Source organism: Salmo trutta, chromosome 38, assembly GCF_901001165.1.
Source record: "Salmo trutta chromosome 38, fSalTru1.1, whole genome shotgun sequence".
Classification (NCBI taxonomy): Eukaryota; Metazoa; Chordata; class Actinopteri; order Salmoniformes; family Salmonidae; genus Salmo; species Salmo trutta.
Genome location: NC_042994.1, coordinates 8674299 through 8693462, shown reverse-complemented (window position 1 = coordinate 8693462; position 19164 = coordinate 8674299). Strand labels below are relative to the sequence as shown.

General features: G+C 45.1%; 3 protein-coding genes across 7 annotated transcripts in view; 2 read left to right on the top strand and 1 right to left on the bottom strand.

The window, feature by feature from the left end:
• Positions 1-387: 387 nt before the first annotated feature.
• LOC115178390 (NACHT, LRR and PYD domains-containing protein 12) lies at positions 388-7272 on the top strand. 2 transcript variants are annotated; one of them, XM_029739560.1, is made up of 10 exons: positions 388-678; positions 1639-1837; positions 2006-3715; positions 3907-4254; positions 4436-4603; positions 4713-4883; positions 5189-5362; positions 5546-5719; positions 5825-5998; positions 6254-7272. In XM_029739560.1, the coding sequence occupies exons 2-10, from the start codon at positions 1797-1799 to the stop codon at positions 6264-6266; spliced, it is 2973 nt and encodes a 990-aa protein (XP_029595420.1). In that variant the 5' UTR covers positions 388-678; positions 1639-1796; the 3' UTR covers positions 6267-7272. The 2 variants fall into 2 exon arrangements, with proteins under 2 accessions (XP_029595420.1, XP_029595421.1); XM_029739561.1 differs by having other exon boundaries at positions 388-682.
• A 158-nt stretch (positions 7273-7430) lies between these two features.
• Positions 7431-14231, top strand: LOC115178391 (elongation factor 1-alpha 1). 2 transcript variants are annotated; one of them, XM_029739562.1, is made up of 8 exons: positions 7431-7528; positions 8839-9003; positions 9309-9488; positions 9853-10149; positions 10410-10560; positions 10944-11200; positions 11413-11647; positions 13542-14231. In XM_029739562.1, exons 2-8 carry the CDS (start codon positions 8860-8862, stop codon positions 13664-13666), a joined length of 1389 nt encoding a protein of 462 aa, XP_029595422.1. In that variant the 5' UTR covers positions 7431-7528; positions 8839-8859; the 3' UTR covers positions 13667-14231. The 2 variants fall into 2 exon arrangements, with proteins under 2 accessions (XP_029595422.1, XP_029595423.1); XM_029739563.1 differs by lacking the exon at positions 7431-7528 and adding an exon at positions 7532-7613.
• A 166-nt stretch (positions 14232-14397) lies between these two features.
• LOC115178389 (potassium voltage-gated channel subfamily KQT member 5) overlaps positions 14398-19164 on the bottom strand; it is a 142347-nt gene continuing 137580 nt past the window's right edge. For all 3 annotated transcript variants that reach the window (XM_029739559.1, XM_029739556.1, XM_029739558.1), the window contains one exon: positions 14398-18055. In XM_029739559.1, the coding sequence (XP_029595419.1) occupies positions 16748-18055 (1308 nt within the window). In that variant the 3' untranslated portion in view covers positions 14398-16747. The remainder of the gene's footprint in view (positions 18056-19164) is intronic.

Genomic DNA, 19164 nt, shown 5'->3' with positions numbered 1-19164 from the left:
GGTGTATCATATGCAGAGGCCGAAAAACAGATTGGTAGAACTACAGTGCGGACTGATGGAGGTTACGTGGATGTTCCTGTAGTTAGTGGACCTACTGTCGGGGCTGGTGAAGCTGATGGTCCTGGCGTGGTTTGGAAGCTTGTTCATAAATATTGTGCTCGTGAATGTGCGGTGTCAAAGGACACTTTGATAATGAATAAAGATGATTTCATAGTTTTTATTCGTAAGGTATCAATAGGACTCGGGTTGTGGAAAGCAGATGCCAGAGATATTGGGGGTAACAGATGTCACTGTTGAAATGGTTGTTGACATGCTGAACAATTCTAAGGGTGAAGCGTTTCAGCATGATATAGAACAAGTTTAATGGGGTTGGGTAGGGGGGGAGGGGGGAGGTGTATGTTAGAAGTTAGGGATTCATTTGGTTTTGAATTGTATTTTCATGGTAGTACAGACTTGGGCAGATCATGATTGATCGTACATTGCAGCACAGTAGGTGGCGGCAGGCGCTTAAACGGTTGTTTGCGGACGGTCATGATATCATAGAAGAAGAAGAAGAAGAAGAAGAAGAAGAAGAAGGCGATGACTGCTTCTGTACTGCTCCCCTTTTGCGTAATCTCAAGCGTATGAATTTATCGAGACGAATTAGTCAAATGGAATAAGACGGAGAAAAGCAAGCACGTAAGTACGTAACTATGGAATTGCATTAGTTCGGTGGTTGTTTGTAATTTACAGCGAAGAAAAGTGGAACGTGATGAATGCTAGCCTGTACATTATCGTAGCCATTTACTGTAGCTTTTAGCTATGGAGTTGAGTTTAGTCCTCTAGCCCAGACTGATTCCTAATAGGACCTGGAGTTAAGCTAAAGCAGATTCGGTGTTTTGTCAGCTATTTAGCTATAGCAGCTAGTTAGCTACACAGGCCACATAGATCATGATACCATCCCTAAAGTTAGCAAATTATTTGATCAGTCCTCAAACTTGGCTAATGCAGTGGCCTTGTGGTTAGTGTCCACCCTGAGATTGGACGGTTGTGAGTTCAATCCCTGGCCGAGTCATAGCAAAGACTGTAAAAGTGGGACTTGATGCATCTCTGCTTGGCACTCAATATTAAGGAGATAGTTGGGGGTAAGGCCCTGCGATAGACTAGCGTCCTGTCCAAGCTGCCCCGCGCTACAGAAACAGGAGTTAGGGCAGGAGCCTGGGAGACGTTCTGGCTCGCACAAGCCAAGGCACTTACTAACTTGGCTAGCTACCTAGCTGATATTTACATGACTAAAACAATGGCTAGTTAGTTAAGACGGTTGCCTTAATTTCACAAGGTAATATTCTAAAAAAATCAAGGTTTGAAAGCACGACTGATGAGCTAGCCTAGAATGCCATTCTGTTTGTGCCATCATGCCACTCCTAGTCATGCCAAACTGTTTGGCATATGTCACGGAGTACAACGAGTGTAATGTTAACACAAACCCAGGTTACCAATGAGAAGCTAGAATCATTTGTGGTTTAACATGTTCATGAATCATTTCCCATATGAGAGGCAGTGCAATTTAGGGAGCAATGGCAGTACATCACTGATATAGTGTACCTACATGCAGACAGTACCACTATTGCTAATCACAATGTTCTGTGTCTTTTACAGGTCAATGGTTGGTTGGTAGTGTGACCTCCCTGCAGGCGTCATCACATGAGGGACCAGCTAGCCTGTCTTACAGCATTCTACACAGATTCTGTCTCTGGAGAAATTGGAGGGACACGAACGTTGGTAGTAACAGATCTACCTCCTCTGAATCCAGGGAAATGTTTTGCCCTGGGGGGAAAAAACGATTGACCGAACAAAGGTAAGATAATCATATTCACCACACGGTAAGAACGGAGAACCAGATCAAAATTAGTCTATTGAAAATGTCATGTCATTTTGAACACACAGTAGGGCATGTTCATTGAAGCGTTAGCATTTCATATTGCATGTAGAAAATAAGATCTACTTTTATTTGCCAATTTGACAGGAAAGTTTCTGCCTCCCATGTGGGAAAACTCCGCAATAAGCTGAAAGCCATCCTAAAGAAAAAGTATCAAAGTCCGCCAGGTGGGGAAACTGAGCATCCATTTTATATACATTGCGATCTCCACTATCAAGCTGGTAAAAGTAGTGAGGAGAACCAACATGAGTATATTCTATCTGAGCCAGGCTACAGGAGAAGACATAAAGGAACATGTTCATTGCTAAACTCAGAAGTCGATGAACCTATCAGAACAGATCTGACAAAGGGCGTCTCTGGTATTGGCAAAACTAGCCAGGTGCGGATGATGATTCTTAACTGGGCAGAGGGAAAAGGAGACCAGGAAGTCCAACTCATATTTCCCCTTCCTTTCCGGGAGCTGAATTTGTTGAAGGAGAGACTGAGTATGATTGAACTTCTTTACGAGTTTTTCCCAGAATTGAAAGAACCTGGAATTTACAACTTGGACAACTGCAAAGTTGGGTTCTATCTTGACGGGCTGGATGAATTCCGACGTCCTCTCGATTTCAAGAACAGCCCGATAGTGACCGATCTCACAGAGCCCTCCTCTGTGCCGGCACTGCTGACAAACCTAATTAACGGTAATCTACTTCCCTCCGCCGCTCACATATGGATTACATCCAGACCTGCGGCAGTCCATCGCATCCCTCTTCAATACATTGACAGAGTGTCAGAAATCGAAGGCTTCACCGACTCCCAGAAAGAGGAGTTCTTCAGGAGAGCAATCAATGACAAGAACCAGGCCAAAGCAGTTATCACCTACTTGAAGAACTCGAAGGGCCTCTACAACTTGTGCCAGATACCTTTTATCTGTTCAATCTCAGCGTCAATACTCGAGAAACAGACATATGTACCCGACAAAACATGCGAACCTGTCGCACTAACTCCACTATTTAACGACCTACTCATCCTGTTACAAATAGGGAACCACAATGTAAAGATAGTTGATGAATTGGGGGAACTAGCCTTTAAGCAGTTGGTGAAAGGCAACACGGTTTTCTACGAGGAAGACCTACGAGAGTGCAACATTGATGTCCAAGTGGCAGCTGTGTACGCAAAAGTAAGCATACCCATCTTCAGGGAGGATATTGGGCTGCAGCAAAAGAAGATCTACTACTTTGGGCATACCACCATTCAGGAGTTCTTTGCAGCAATGCGGTTTCTTCAATCTGTTGGCAACCAAGACGAAAACCAGACTGTCAACCGGAAAACCCAGATCGAGAGAACTCTCTGGTTTTTTGGAGATGCCACCCAACTCAAGAGCGCGGTGGACATGACTTTGCGGAGCAAGACCGGACATATGGACCTCTTCCTTCGCTTCCTCCTCGGCATTGCGCAGAACTTTAACCAGATGTTCTCAGAGGCTGGCTTCACCCCGTCTACTGCCCTTCCGGAAATGTTAGTGTACATCAAGAAGAAGGTCTTGGAGAATCCCGCTTCGCCGAGGACCCTCAACCTGCTGAACTGCCTGAGGGAACTGAAAGACTACTCTCTAGACGACGATAGTGTGCGCTTTCTCGAGACGGGGATCCCCCCAGATGCCAAATATCCAACTGCACATTGGTCCGACCTGGCCACTCTCTTTTTGGCATCGTTGTCTGGATCGATAGACATGCCTGGTTTGGATGTAGAGAACAGAGGAGACGAGGAACTTCTGAGGATGCTGCCAGTGATCAAAGCTTCCCAGACCGCCACGTAAGTACTTGGTCATTTAACAATACCAGCTATTACATATCTATATGACATGTCGGTAACGCACAAGATAATTGTCATCAAAAATGTGGTAATTCACGTTTGTTGGGCTCGTCTTAGTTTTGGTGGTTCAAGTGGCTACTAGTAGGACTTCTAATGTTCATCTTGATTCCATAAACCCTCCTTCCCACCAGGCTGTCATATCACAACCTGACTGCGAAATCCTGTGACTATCTGGCCTCTGCGCTCACCTCAAAGGTGTCCAATCTGAGAACTCTGGACCTGAGTTTCAACACGCTGAAGGACTCTGGAGTGCAGCTGTTGGCGGCCGGCTTGGCCAAGCCACACTGCCGACTGGAGAGACTGAAACTGTCCGGCTGCAGGGTGAAACAGAATGGCTTTGCAGCTCTGGCCAAAGCTCTCAAATCCAACCCGTCGCACCTGCGAGAGCTGGATCTGAGCGGCAACGAACCGGGAGAATCGGGGGTGTTTCATCTCGTTGACGGACTAAAGGTTGTTAAGTGCGAACTGCAGGTCCTGAAGTGAGTATTGAGTAAATGTCCACGGAACCTGTTCTGATTTTGTGTAGGCTTGTTTTACCCCCACCTGTAATATCATTTAATTAAATTCTCCTTCGTGTTAATATTGTGACTTGATGCAAATGAAGTTCCCTTCTGTAAGGAAATAATTGTTTTCTTTAAATTTGATTGTAATCTTTGTTAGGCTCTCAAACTGCAAGCTGGGCCTGGAGCTGAGTCGCGCTCTGGCGGTGTTGCTGATAGACAACCCTAGACACCTGCGAGAGCTGGACGTCAGCATGAACGACCTGGGAGACCGGGGGGTGGAGCTTCTCATGGACATACTGAAGTCAACCCAGATATACAAACTGGAGTGAGTACTTTCTGGAGTATTGTAGTACACTCACACGTTCCACCTCACTGATTCTAAAGTGGAATGTTCACTGTAGTAAATGTACCATACATTTTCCCTCCACCACCAGGTTGTACTGTTGTCAGCTCACTGAGAAATGCTGTGAGAACATGTTTAGGTGTCTGGTGAACATCCCCAGTCTGAGGGAGCTCAACCTGAGCAACAACAACCTGAAGGACGAGGGAGTCAAGATGCTCTGCAACGCCTTCGGACTGCCCGCCTGTCAACTGGAGAAACTCAAGTAAGCTAGCTAGCTCACAGAGAGTTGTGCCCAATCCCATGTACACCCCTATGAAAACAAGTTAGACAATTTTTGCGATTCAAAAACAAAAGTCATGAGCCGAATTTGGCCCGCTGTCTGCCGCTTTGCTTTGCCTGCCATATGAGCTGAATAGTACATTCAAACTTGTCCAATTTTGTTTAGGAAATGTGTCTTTTTGCTGTCTTATCTTATTCCAACCTCCTTGGATACCACACATACATATTGAAGAATAAAATCATTGATTATTGAATTGACATTGACGAGTGTTGCCCTCGTCTCTCCAGTCTGGCGAGCTGTGGCTTCACGTCTGGAGGCTGTCGATGGCTGGCTGGAGGGTTCAGTTTCAGCCCCACCTTCCTCAAACAGCTGGATATCAGCAGGAACCACCTGGGCCACTCAGATGTTGTCGCGTTTTTCCGGTTCCTCAAAACTATACGCTTTTCACTGGAGACCCTACGGTGAGTACTGCGATTAGACTGTACAATGGGAGAAGGCCTAACGGGTCACCATTTTTTAATTGAAATGGCATCAACAGGCACATCATGTGTGATTTTATAGGGACAGTATACTCAAATCAATTGACATACTGATGTTGTGTGTATTTGTTGAACATTTGCCCCCCCCCCCACACCCACACCTAGGCTGAGTGACTGTAAGATGACAGAGCTATGCTGTCCGGAGCTGGTCGAAGCTCTCCGCTCCAATCTCACCAACCTGAAAGAGCTGGATCTATCTGGAAACGAACTGGGAGACAGCGGTGTAAAAACACTCTGCATGGGACTTACCTCAACAACCTGTAAACTGGAGAGACTGTTGTAAGTAACATGTTAACAGTGTTAATACTTCTAAGCATATTCACCAAAAAATGCATTTATAATGCATTGTTGAGTAAGGTGAAGTGAATGTCCCCCCCCCCCCAGTCTGAGATGCTGTGGGATCACAGCAGAGGGCTGCTCCTCCCTAGCCTTAGCCCTGAAGTCCAGCTGCTCCAAAATCACAGAGCTGGGCCTGATGGGAAACGACACGGGAGAAGAAGGACTGAGAATTCTCTCCGGCATCAGGGATGACCCACACTACAAACTACAGACTCTAGAGTAAGTCCTGGTGCCATCAAAGCTCAGAAAAGTTACTCGTTAATGGTACCATACAAACAGTGTAAAATGTGGGACAGGAGATTTTTATTTGTTTCTAGAACTTGAAAGATAGACTCTAGATATGCTGCCCTCTTGCTTTAGCTTTTTTGAGAAATGTTACCAATAGGTTTTTTTGTCTACGTAGTCATAATTTGTAGGCCTTCATTAGTGCAATGTAATCATTAGTCCATTTGTTGATGTTATTCTTCTTTCCAGAATAAATGATTGAGAGTGGCCTTGCTCGCCGGAGGTGGTTCTTGGCTCGACCTTTTCCCAAATCTGGAGTGAAGTTACTTAATGGGGAACACTCTGGAGTGAAGATACGAAACGATTGGCTAACAAGTCCCGACAAAGTACTTTCAGCTCAATAGTAAGCACTTGACGTGCTTTTGACCAACTGGACTGGTTCACTGACTTTTGCCCATTTTTAAAGTGCCTTACAGTATCCTGGCTGCTCACACTTGAACAGAAGACCAGAGCGTATTTACCTAGAAACAGAGGCTGAAATGACACACACACTGTTACTAACTCCGTTCCTCTGGTCTTGCTACAGTATCAACTCTTTTAACCTTTGCAGAAGCTTTACAGTATGTTTTGCACATCAGTATGTACACGATAGAATCTATAGCTTTTGTAACAGGCGCCTCTGCTCCTCAAACACACGTGACCGGGCTCTTGACAACGTCTTAGCCAACCACGGTAGCGCAAAGCTAGCAGTTTGGTGGAGTGAGGTTACGTTATAGTGTCTCTGAGGGAGAAGGATGATGCAACGTTTTCTTTTTAACACTGTCCCTTGATAGCAGTCTTTTGCTTTTCACATTTTTTTCAATTTTATTTCTCTTTGGAAGTGCTTTTTTATTAAGATGACCAAATGTTTTGGAAATGTATACAGTAGTACAACTCTTGGTTTATTTACTATTGTTGCGTACAATGTACATTTTTACCCAAATATACCTAGCTACTTCTATTGGTCATAATGGTGAAAAAAAAAGTACTAATTGGAGGTTGAACTTCAGAAGCTTTCCAACTTTGGTCATATGTTTTAGGTCTGGTCTCCAAATCGGTTTGCACCTACTGCAACAGGCTGGTTGATGCCGTATTTCAAGTTAAACAAGTGCCTTTAGAGTAGTGTGAGGGACACAGTTCTCTACTATTTGTCTCCTCTGTTGGTATGTACAGTATCTGTTTGTGTGTTCTGTTATTGTGTTTGTGTGTAAATGTATACCAAATTCACAGCTGTTTGACTATCATGTCTCATGTTCACAAATTGGTACGTTACACATTGATGGTTTGGTCTGATTCTCTGATTTATGGTACATCACCACCACCTGGTGGCGAAAAACACGAATTTCTCCACGGGGGGGTTAAACTAATGACGTGTGTGAAGCCAATACCGGCAGCACCCACTACTGGGTCCCTAATAATAAACCAGATAGCATCTTTTGCTACACGATCCCTGCCCGAATTGCGAGCGCATCTATACAAACACAGGTATGATACCATTTTTGGCTAACGACAAGTATTAACCAACCGTGGTCTGCATTTTGAAACGTGTGCTGTGAAATGGTCTGACGAGGTAGGTATAACGCCGGATGAAATAGTGTTATGCAAGGCAGTCGGATTGGATATATTGCACACAGTCTCCATGTGGAAAGTACAATAACAACGCGGCTGACACTTAGCAAAACAATGAGGGGTTGCTCTCGAAGGTAACATGGCGCAGTTTAATACCGCGGTATCAACCGGCGCTGTAGCCTATGTGTTTGGAAAACGCGAATTAGTTACCAAGCCAGCAAGATACATGATGCATGCGTCAATATTGGCAAAACTAAGGCAGTAGTCTTTTAATAGCCTACCTATTGCTGTCCCGTAATGTCTTTCATTGCGTCATAGGAGCAAATAAATATGACATGATGGCCACAATACCATTATTTTCTCAAGTTTTTGTAACTACATAATATACATTTTCATATGGTATTTCTTTGATATCTTGTTAATAGCTATGTTATGTAAAAAAAAACAACAACCTTTATTTCAGTGTCAATTGTAGCAGGTGTTTAGGGGAGTATATGAGGATGGAGGGGTTGCCTAGGTAAAATTGGGAGTTGTCAGAAATGGCACCCTATTCCCTATAGGCTATAGTGTACTATTCCCTGTATAAAGCACAATGCACTACATATGGACTAGGGTGCCATTGGGAATGTAACCTGGGTGTATATTGATTGATTGACTGGTCATTGTTTCTGTGACTGCCTCTTGGAATATTAAACGTCCCATATACTGTTTGCACCCAACCACCAGTCTCCAGTGTCATCATGAACGTGGTGGGGTAGGCTTTGAGAACCAGGAAGGAAAATAACAGCTATGTTGTTGAGAAATAGCTGCTTTTCTTTCACCTGTTCTTTCATTCTGATGACCTCACTCTCAAAATGGTGCCAAGCCACTCAGTGAAACTTTATACACATTGTCAGGGAAGGGAATAGAGATGTCTTATGGTGTGTGAATGGTTCTCGATGACTGAAATGATGAAATGACTGAAATGATGATGAGGGAGAAGAGGTGTTTGTGTGATGCAATAATCTACCGACTGTTGTGAGTTTTCTTCGTTGCTTAGCAGACTTATCAACTAAACAAAGCATTGCAAAGGGATACTGGACTCAGTCACTAGTATTAATCAATTTCACAAATATTTGTCTTCTTAATACCTCCTAAAATATAATACATTTTCCTCGGTTAATGACATTGTAATTCCTAATAACTTGGCTGGCTTGGTTGACCCCTCTTGCCACAATCTACTCCAGTGTCTTCCTGAGTGAACAGCTATGGGCAAGGAGAAGCTTCACATCAACATCGTGGTGATCGGCCATGTGGACTCAGGCAAGTCCACCACAACAGGCCACCTCATTTACAAGTGTGGGGGCATCGACAAGAGGACCATTGAGAAGTTTGAGAAGGAGGCCGCTGAGGTATGGAGGTGACCAGACACAAGTAACTTAACAAAACCACTCTCTGTGCTGGGAATGTATTTAAGGTCTAGCCTGTTGTTATACATGATCGATATGTTAGAGTCTCTAATTGTCAAACTTTACACCAAGCTCGGTATTTCAGGGATATGGTATGATTCCACTTTGAATCCATACCATTGAACTGAGCATTGACTTATTTATCTCTCGATATCCCTCTCTCGATTTTGTTCCAACATAAAGACGAAAGAGACAAACAAACGGCGGACTTTTGACATTGATTTGGTCTCTCTTTGGCCTGTCTTTAGATGGGGAAGGGCTCGTTCAAGTATGCCTGGGTGCTGGATAAGCTGAAGGCAGAGAGGGAGCGAGGCATCACCATCGACATCTCCCTGTGGAAGTTTGAGACCAGCAGGTACTACGTCACCATCATCGACGCCCCGGGACACAGGGACTTCATCAAGAACATGATCACTGGCACCTCTCAGGTATGGGCTGCAGACACTACTGTATCCAGCTGTCACTAAACATGGACACTGACTAAAAGTTTAGCCAAGGGCCTTCTTATTTGGTACGTATGGGGCCCCAAAACTGGAAGGAAGAGCATGAAACATATTAAACATGTCTTCTATACTCTTAGAAAACAAAACCTTTGACCAGGATTACATTGGCTACTCTGAAAATCAAACGGTTATTCTGGGAATCCATAAACGGCATCATTTTTTAAAATTACATTTTACTAAAACAAGAAAAATGTTTATTTTTTCTTGTAACATTTTCTGCTTTCAAACTGCTTTCAAATGCAAACAAAATGAAACGTCATGTTTGCTCCCCGTCTCCTCCTTGCCACAGGCGGACTGTGCCGTGCTCATCGTGGCGGCGGGCGTGGGCGAGTTCGAGGCGGGCATCTCCAAGAATGGGCAAACCCGCGAGCACGCCCTTCTGGCCTACACCCTAGGGGTCAAGCAGTTGATTGTAGGGGTCAACAAGATGGACTCCACCGAGCCCAACTACAGCCAGAAACGCTATGAGGAGATTGTGAAGGAAGTCAGCACCTACATTAAGAAGATTGGTTACAACCCGGATACGGTGGCCTTCGTTCCCATCTCTGGCTGGAATGGGGACAATATGCTGGAGGCTAGCCCTAACGTTAGTATTCTTCTTTTTATACTTATCCTTATCTTTTTCCAAGGCAGGAGGACACTTTATGTTCTTAGGACGCAACCTTATTACACAATAGAGTTGCAGATGCAGTCGTGCACACCTCCACTGAATTACACTGCCTAATTAGTATAACTGCCATTGTATGAAAAGTGGTTCGTTTTACAAGGTGTCTTAATACGTATTACCTATGTAGGCCATAACGCTTAAGTTATGCTTGTTCCTGATATTTGGTCTGTTCCCTGTAGATGACATGGTTCAAAGGGTGGAAGGTCACCCGTAAGGACGGCAACGCCTCTGGAACCACCCTGCTGGAGGCCCTGGACGCCATCCAGCCGCCCTCTCGCCCCACAGACAAACCCCTCCGCCTGCCCCTACAGGACGTTTACAAGATAGGAGGTGAGGCCCTGGGAGGTGGAGGAGCTTGTGGGGCCTCCCCACCACTGGTGCTATGCCAGTGGCTTGGGGGTCAATTCCATTTCAATTCAGTCAATTTGGCTATTGTGCAGCAATGAAAGCCAAAGGGTTTTGAGTTGTTTTTCAGCTCTTACATACATTCTATTTTGATGTTATACCTTGCACTCAGACTGGGATTCAATCCGAGCTGCGTTCGATCCGCGATCTAGCACGCTTGACATTTAACTGGAATTTACAATTAAGCTGACATCTGCAGCGTTTACCTTGAATGCAATCTCTGCGATGGCGGTAACATTGCCATTAAATGCTGCAATATCTACAAGTGCGATCGGATTCAACCCTGGCCTCAACTCCCTCTCTCCCAGGTATTGGTACGGTCCCGGTGGGGCGGGTGGAGACGGGCGTGATCAAGCCAGGCATGGTGGTGACTTTTGCCCCCGTCAATGTGACCACGGAGGTCAAGTCAGTGGAGATGCATCACGAGGCGCTGACCGAGGCCATGCCCGGAGACAACGTGGGCTTTAACGTCAAGAACGTGTCGGTAAAAGACATACGGCGAGGGAACGTGGCTGGAGACAGTAAGAACGACCCGCCGATGGAGGCGGCCAACTTCACTGCACAGGTCTGGATAGGAGAGTTAGCTGTGGAGAACATTGTGTGACTGGACTGAAACGTGTCCTTACGAGACACCAATTAACATGCTGTGTTCTGATTCCTGTTTTTGTCCAATTCACACATCACTTACGACCCCGTTTAAAAAGGAAACAAATAGCATAGAGTCACATAGAAGAGAAATGACGTGTGTGTGATTGTGTCTCCTCCCTCCTCCCCCAGGTCATCATCCTGAACCACCCAGGTCAGATCAGTGCCGGCTACGCCCCTGTGCTGGACTGCCACACGGCCCACATCGCCTGTAAGTTCGCTGAGCTGAAGGAGAAGATTGACCGGCGCTCGGGCAAGAAGCTGGAGGACAACCCCAAGGCCCTGAAGTCTGGCGACGCAGCCATCGTTGACATGGTCCCCGGGAAGCCCATGTGTGTGGAGAGCTTCTCTGAGTACCCACCACTTGGTAGGTGGTGTGTGTGTGTCTGCCCTCAACCCAGATCCCTATTGGGGAGACAGATGACGTGTACTGTACATCTTTGTCGTATATATAACCTGCTCAAAAAAATAAAGGGAACACTTAAACAACACAATGTAACTCCAAGTCAATCACACTTCTGTGAAATAAAACTGTCCACTTAGGAAGCAACACTGATTGACAATAAATTTCACATGCTGTTGTGCAAATGGAATAGACAACAGGTGGAAATTATAGGCAATTCGCAAGACACCCCCAATAAAGGAGTGGTTCTGCAGGTGGGGACCACAGACCACTTCTCAGTTCCTATGCTTCCTGGCTGATGTTTTGGTCACTTTTGAATGCTGGCAGTGCTTTCACTCTAGTGGTAGCATGAGACGGAGTCTACAACCCACACAAGTGGCTCGGGTAGTGCAGCTCATCCAGGATTGCACATCAATTCGAGCTGTGGCAAGAAGGTTTGCTGTGTCTGTCAGTGTAGTATCCAGAGCATGGAGGCGCTACCAGGAGACAGGCCAGTACATCAGGAGACGTGGAGGAGGCCATAGGAGGGCAACAACCGAGCAGCAGGACCGCTACCTCTGCCTTTGTGCAAGGAGGAGCAGGAGAAGCACTGCCAGAGCCCTGCAAAATGACCTCCAGCAGGCTACAAATGTGCATGTGTCTGCTCAAACGGTCAGAAACAGACTCCATGAGGGTGGTATGAGGGCCCGACGTCCACAGGTGGGGGTTGTGCTTACAGCCCAACACCGTGCAGGACGTTTGGCATTTGCCAGAGAACACCAAGATTGGAAAATTCGCCACTGGCGCCCTGTGCTCTTCACAGATGAAGCAGGTTCACACTGAGCACGTGACAGATGTGACAGAGTCTGGAGACGCCGTGGAGAACGTTCTGCTGCCTGCAACATCCTCCAGCATGACCGGTTTGGCGGTGGGTCAGTCATGGTGTGGGGTGGCATTTCTTTGGGGGGCCACACAGCCCTCCATGTGCTCGCCAGAGGTAGCCTGACTGCCATTAGGTACCGAGATGAGATCCTCAGACCCCTTGTGAGACCATATGCTGGTGCGGTTGGCCTTGGGTTCCTCCTAATGCAAGACAATGCTAGACCTCATGTGTCTGGAGTGTGTCAGCAGTTCTTGCAAGAGGAAGGCATTGATGCTATGGACTGGCCCAGACCTGAATCCAATTGAGCACATCTGGGACATCATGTCTCGCTCCATCCACCAACGCCACGTTGCACCACAGACTGTCCAAGAGTTGGCGGATGCTTTAGTCCAGGTCTGGGAGGAGATCCTTCAGGAGACCATCCGTCACCTCATCAGGAGCATGCCCAGGCGTTGTTGGGAGGTCATACAGGCACGTGGAGGCCACACACACTACTGAGCCTCATTTTGACTTGTTTTAAGGACATTACATCAAAGTTGGATCAGCCTGTAGTGTGGTTTTCCACTTTAATTTTGAGTGTGACTCCAAATCCAGACCTCCATGGGTTGATCAATTGGATTTCCATTGATTATTTTTGTGTGATTTTGTTGTCAGCACATTCAACTATGTAAAGAAAAAAGTATTTAATAAGATTATTTCTTTCATTCAGATTTAGGATGTGTTGTTTAAGTGTTCCCTTTATTTTTTTGAGCAGTATATTACAGAACCTGCTCTGTTCATCAGATAACAAGTTATCTCCATCCTTCATCAGTCTTGGTGCTTCTTGTCTAGAACTTATCACTTGTTACATTTAGTATTTTCAAAGTGCTACAGTTGATCACAAATCAACTATAGCATTGTATCATGTGCTATAAAGCCTGTAATAGACTGAAATACGTTTATAATGAAGTCATTAGAAGTATGACTCACATTCGATCATTCTCTCCACCCTCCCAGGGCGCTTTGCGGTGCGTGACATGCGTCAGACGGTGGCGGTGGGCGTGATCAAGGCGGTGGAGAAGAAGGCTCCGTCCACGGGCAAGGTCACCAAGTCGGCCCAGAAGGCCCAGAAGGTCAAATGAACGTTGTGTTGGGCTCGCGACGTTAGCGTCCGCCACCGTAAAAACATCACCCCCCTCTTACACACCATAGTCAAAGTCTGGTCCATGCTCACCATGCATCGCAAGAGCAGACGGAGGAAAAAAATGACATGGCATATTCATTAAGGAAGTGTTCTGTTTTATATATATGTTTTGGTCTGCTTGTTTAGACTGTTTGTGGTTAGGATACACTATCTGAGTGGAAGACGATTTAAATAACTCCTCTAGATGTGTGCTATCTTGCTATCGTACTCTACTAACATTAACTAGCTGCTAGTTAATGTTAGTAAAATGTACAAATATTTTTAAGTTGATAAATGTTGAAATGGTGTTGTGTTTTCCTATGGCTGCTTGCATGTTCCCAATGCACATGTTCCCAATGCACTTTAAAAAATATATCAGATACTAACATATTATAGCGCCTTGCTTGGCTTAAAAGCTCCCTTGCACTGTTCAAACCTTATCGATACTGTTCCCTCTACACCTTATTGTATGCAACCTGTGAGCGTGATCTATATCAAAGACATTAAAAAGTGCTCAAACTTAGCAACAGGTGCATCATTTTTCCTCAGTCATTTAAATATGGGTTGACAGTTGAAAAATCATTTTCAAGGTAATAAATAGATGCCAACACACAGCTACAGAACAGAAGATACACCACAATGGTCATAGGCTAACAGAACATGTCTGTAAATATGTCAACAAACATACACTTGAATTTCCATTTTTTTTTATTGATGTAGGAGAATAAAAGTTTCTTTAGCATTTTTCATGACATTACAGGCTTGATGGAGCTAACTGAAATTATTACTATCGTATAGGTATGTGCACATCATTTAAATAAATTAGGATAATGATCGTATGAGACACAATGATGACATTTCTAAAGGCCAGTTTTCCTTTGGTAATACATGGTCTGTCTGTGGATAAATAATGCCCAAATCAGATAGTCATATATTTTTTTACAAGGGACGAAACAAAAATCAAGTATGTGAGACCATTTCGGCACAAAAGGCCAACAACCCACACGTTGGGTGCAAATAAACATGTTGAAATGGACAGTATATCATTAAGAAAGGCACCATGTTATGTACTGCATGTTTTGTATACTTCACATATTCTGGTAAAGCCTTCAACAAGGATTTAATCGACCATAAATATTTCTGCTAATGTTTCTGTTTCCAATGGTATGTGTACTGGAGCTTTGGATTTAGCGTACAATTTCATACTGTATTTCATGTTTAGAATGGGTATCTCTCCTTTGAAACAACCCCCTTGGTGAAACATCCAATAATCCCTACAGGATCCTGTTCAGTAGGCACAAAATGTTACAAAATGTTTTGAAATCAATGAGGTAGCCTACTATCTGAGGTTGAGCGTGTCCAATGAGTCATCTTTGCATTCCATTTCAAAATGTTTTGCTACATTGTGCCCTATTGAACATGACCCTGTTGTACCTGAATCTGTAACACTTAAAAGGTTAGTCCACCCAAATTACACTTTTTTATTTTTATTTTGGTACCCTGTAAAGACTGCTTGAAGGGTAAGAAAAACAATGTAATTTTGTGATTTGAGTGACTTATCCCTTTAAGTCAAAAGGGCTAATTGTTGTTAGCGTTAGCCACGATGTCACTCACACTGCTTGCCAAGGTGTGAAAAATATCACTTACAGATTATTAACATAACATTATATACATTCTACAGCATGTCAACTTCAGTTTAAGCAATTGAATAAGCATTCAAAACTATAATGTATTAAAAGAACTACAGCCGGTGAGTGTGATTTTGACTGAAACCTTGTACTGTAAGACTGCAAGTATCTTCATTTAATTAAAAGAGGGTCACATAATCAGATAACATAATATATTTTTGCACATTTTTCTCCCTTCGTGTTTTGCTCTCTTGTGTTATAAGTAATAAAAAATAAATTGAATGAGAAGATACACAGGTATCTCAAGAAATCACATTCATAATGTGGATACCTTGGTCGTCGGGTAGAAAACACCTCGGGGTGCGCAATTGAACTGCGTTTTAGGCATAGAAATAGAAGTACTAGAACGGGCATCCCCATTCAAAGGTGTCATGATGGGTGGACCGTATTCTAGTAATTCTATTTCTATTGTTTTAGCAGCTATTCGTCTCCTGTTTTTGCAGTTATTCCTTTCCCGGGACTATGTGTAGCAGCTTGTGTACGATGGTTATACAGTATGTAAACTACCGGAGTGTGTGTGTGTGTATTGGTGTGTGTGTGACCTGTTGGCAGAATTAAATTTACCTCAAACTAGTATTGACCTGGACTTGGCAAGTCTATCATTACAATGAGGGGTGTTTTGTACCATTGTATGTCCACAATAGTCTCTCAAATGAGAAACTATTATAGGGAACTGATGTGGGTGAAAAACTTGGTCGTATTGTGGCAACATTCATTTCAAGATGGCTGCCTCAGAAGCTTTGGATAAGAGTATGATATTGGGTTCATGTAAGCATTTAACTTGCCCCATACGCTATAGTCTTATAAGTTAGGAGGCCCCACACTTTAACTTTTACTGTACATGATTATGTGTATTAAAATTAAGGAAACATTTTCTAGAAGGGTTTTGCCCTAAGGCCTATAGGCATCAACAACTTCCAGTGTTAATGAATGAAGACTTATGGGTAAGTTGTAAATACCATGAACTTTGGACTGAAAACATGCAGTGCTCATGCAGTGTCGAGATCACAGATCAACCCATTGTATTTCAGGATCAAGTTTTGCTTGTCCCTTATATATATATATAATATATATATATCAGTCTCTTTTTAAACACATCTCTCTCTCTTTATCTTACTTTCTTTATTTTCTTTGTTTTGATTTCTTCAATAATAATTCATGCAATGATATGTTCATGTATCGTCGACTTGGATGAAAAATACTTAGCTTTTTATCAAATGAATCAACATAAAAATAAACAGAAATAACCATTATAGTCCCTCCCTGTTCCCCTCACCCCTCCAAAAATAGAATAAAGAGCTTCTCTATAAGGGGAGGTTTTTTGATTGGTCCATACGACACGGGGGTGTGTCTTATTTTAGCCGTACGTGCGGCATGCTCAGGGACTCGGCACTCCCAACTGAGGCGGGTGATGACGTGTTCCCGCTCGGCAGGCTCCTATTGAACCCCGCCAGAGCATTTAACCCCGCCCCAAGCCCCGGGTCTGTCCTCAGTAGCTCTGAAGAGTAAGAGGTTGCGTCGGCTGTACCCTGGGACAGGAAGTCAAAGCCAAAGGCTCCACCTTGAGCCTCGGGGGGGAGAGGGAGGGCGTCCATTTCCCTGTCGCTGATAAAGAGGTCCTCCTCCCCCCAGCCATCCCCGCCGCCCCCTCCTCCAGGGTCCTGACTACTGTGGGAGCCTGTGGGGGAGTTGCTGCTGCAGGGGCTGGGGGACGAGAGGCTGAGGCTAGGATGGTGGTGGCTATCCAGGGCCATGGAGGTGGTAGTCCCCCCCTGCCCCAGGTCTAGGACGGACATGGACTTGCCCAGGCTTCGGTCCGCCTGGCTGGGGTTGGAGCCGGAGGAGCAGCGGCCTCCTCCTCCCAGAGCAGAAGAGAGGGGTACCAGGGGCTCCATCTCCAGGCTCGTGTGTCTCCTCCAGGAGCCCTCTGGTTTGGCATTGCAGGGCCGGCCATTGCTGTTCCCACTGGACCCCCCTCTTGGCTGCCCCAGCCTCCCGATTCTGAGGCCTTGTTCTGGGCCTAACACATCACCATCCTCCCTCTCCTCCGGGCTTCCACAGAAGTCGCCCACCTCCACCTCCCTCTCCCTCTCCGGCCTGGAGTGACCCACTGTCCGGCTGGGCTGGGGAGGAGGCGGTGGGGGCCTGGCCAGAGTAGGAAACCCCCCACCTACAGATACACAATTAGGAGTAAGAATAGGAGGTGAGTGAGAAGAACTTCCGCTATGGTCTGGTTCCCCACTTTCCGGCAGGGTATGATGATGATGATGGTGGTGGTGTTGAGGAAGGGGTGACGGACTGAACAAGGAGGGCGGGGGCCCACCGGTAGAAGGCGAGGTGGAGCCAGTGTTGAGGTTGAGGCTGAGCTCGGTGGGCGGCGCCAGGATAAGGTGAAGTCCCCGGGACAGGTTTGAGGTGTTGGCGGAGGAGCGGGTCACGCACCCCCCTTGGCCCTCTATCCCTGGCCCACCTCCGGTGCTGCTGACCTGGGTAGAGCAGGTGGAGTGGTCCTTGAAGAGGATAGAGCCCTGGTAGTCTGAGGTCTGCTCCAGCTCAAACAGGGGCAAGGAGGAGAGGGTGAGGGCAGAGGAGGAGCCTTTACGTAACACATGCCGGTAGATATCCAACAGGGAGTCTAGCTTCGACTCAATAGACTGGACCTAGAGAGGGATGGATTGAAGGAAGGAAGGAAGGACGGAAGGAAGGAAGGAAGGGAGGGAAATAGAAATGAAGGTTAATATTAGCAACACAAAAGAAAGAGTACTTTCACATAATTGGTAATACAAACAACATGTAACCACATTTAACCATAATACGCAAACAATTAAAATATGTTGAATAACAGTAGTTGGTAGCCCTTTACACTCATACCTGTACCCGTATACGGGTTAAAAATGGCAGATTTGGGCACTAATGCTTCACAGCGCTGTATGGGTTTGGACTGACAGCCGTTCTGAACTTGAGCACCGCGCGCGTTAAGAAGTTGCCCCCATCTCTCCCAGTACTAGGGCAACGTTTGCTATTTTTTTGTTCCCTTAGTGAGGGAAATGCTGTAAGTTAAGAGGACTCTATGTACTTTGAAAGATGAGACGATGAGGATTATTATAATAAATACCACTTTGATGTCACACAAGCAAGCCAAAGACCCGTGAGTCCAAATGTGCACTTCACATCTCCATATCATGAAACTCATGGCATACACAGTGTCAGCGTTTATGATCACTGTTTGATGTACAGTTACAAGATGACATGGTGTCACACCCTGGGTTGTTCTGAACAGAATGAGCCTGTGTTTGTTTATTGTGAAGATAATTTGCCGTGGCACACACCTGAATGCACTCATGACTCCTTTCTATGCGTACCAAAATTACCTTGTGAAAGCCCAACACTATAAGATCGTATTTATTAACTTAGCTAGTCATATTGGCAATAGAACAAGCCTCAAATCATGCCCACCTGACCCAGACAGCGATTTATAAGGGGCAGTTTTTGGATTACATAAACAGCAATAGTCATTGTGTGATGGCGGGGATGCAGGGTTGTGTTCTAAATGAAACAACTACAAGTGTGCTTGTTCTAGTTCCTCAACGGTACAGCTAGGAGAGCTCAAAAAGTACCTTATAGTTGAAGACTTCTTTGAGTCATAAAAGTGCATAGAAATGACTAAGGAACTGTGCCCACTTTGGAGAGGGGTGTGTCCACTTGGAGACTCCAGTTAGTCCTCTAACTCAAACCCTTGTAATTTTTTTGGCTTATGTTGCACCTAACC

Bases quoted from the DNA above. Each gene is read 5' to 3' on its own strand.
- LOC115178390 (XM_029739560.1), top strand. From the start codon at position 1,797: ATGTTTTGCCCTGGGGGGAAAAAACGATTGACCGAACAAAG. The intron at 3,716-3,906 runs GTAAGTACTTGG...CCTTCCCACCAG, and splicing joins AAAGCTTCCCAGACCGCCAC to GCTGTCATATCACAACCTGA. The intron at 4,884-5,188 runs GTAAGCTAGCTA...TCGTCTCTCCAG, and splicing joins TGTCAACTGGAGAAACTCAA to TCTGGCGAGCTGTGGCTTCA.
- LOC115178391 (XM_029739562.1), top strand. From the start codon at position 8,860: ATGGGCAAGGAGAAGCTTCACATCAACATCGTGGTGATCGGCCATGTG. The intron at 9,489-9,852 runs GTATGGGCTGCA...TCCTTGCCACAG, and splicing joins TGATCACTGGCACCTCTCAG to GCGGACTGTGCCGTGCTCAT. The intron at 10,150-10,409 runs GTTAGTATTCTT...TGTTCCCTGTAG, and splicing joins TGCTGGAGGCTAGCCCTAAC to ATGACATGGTTCAAAGGGTG.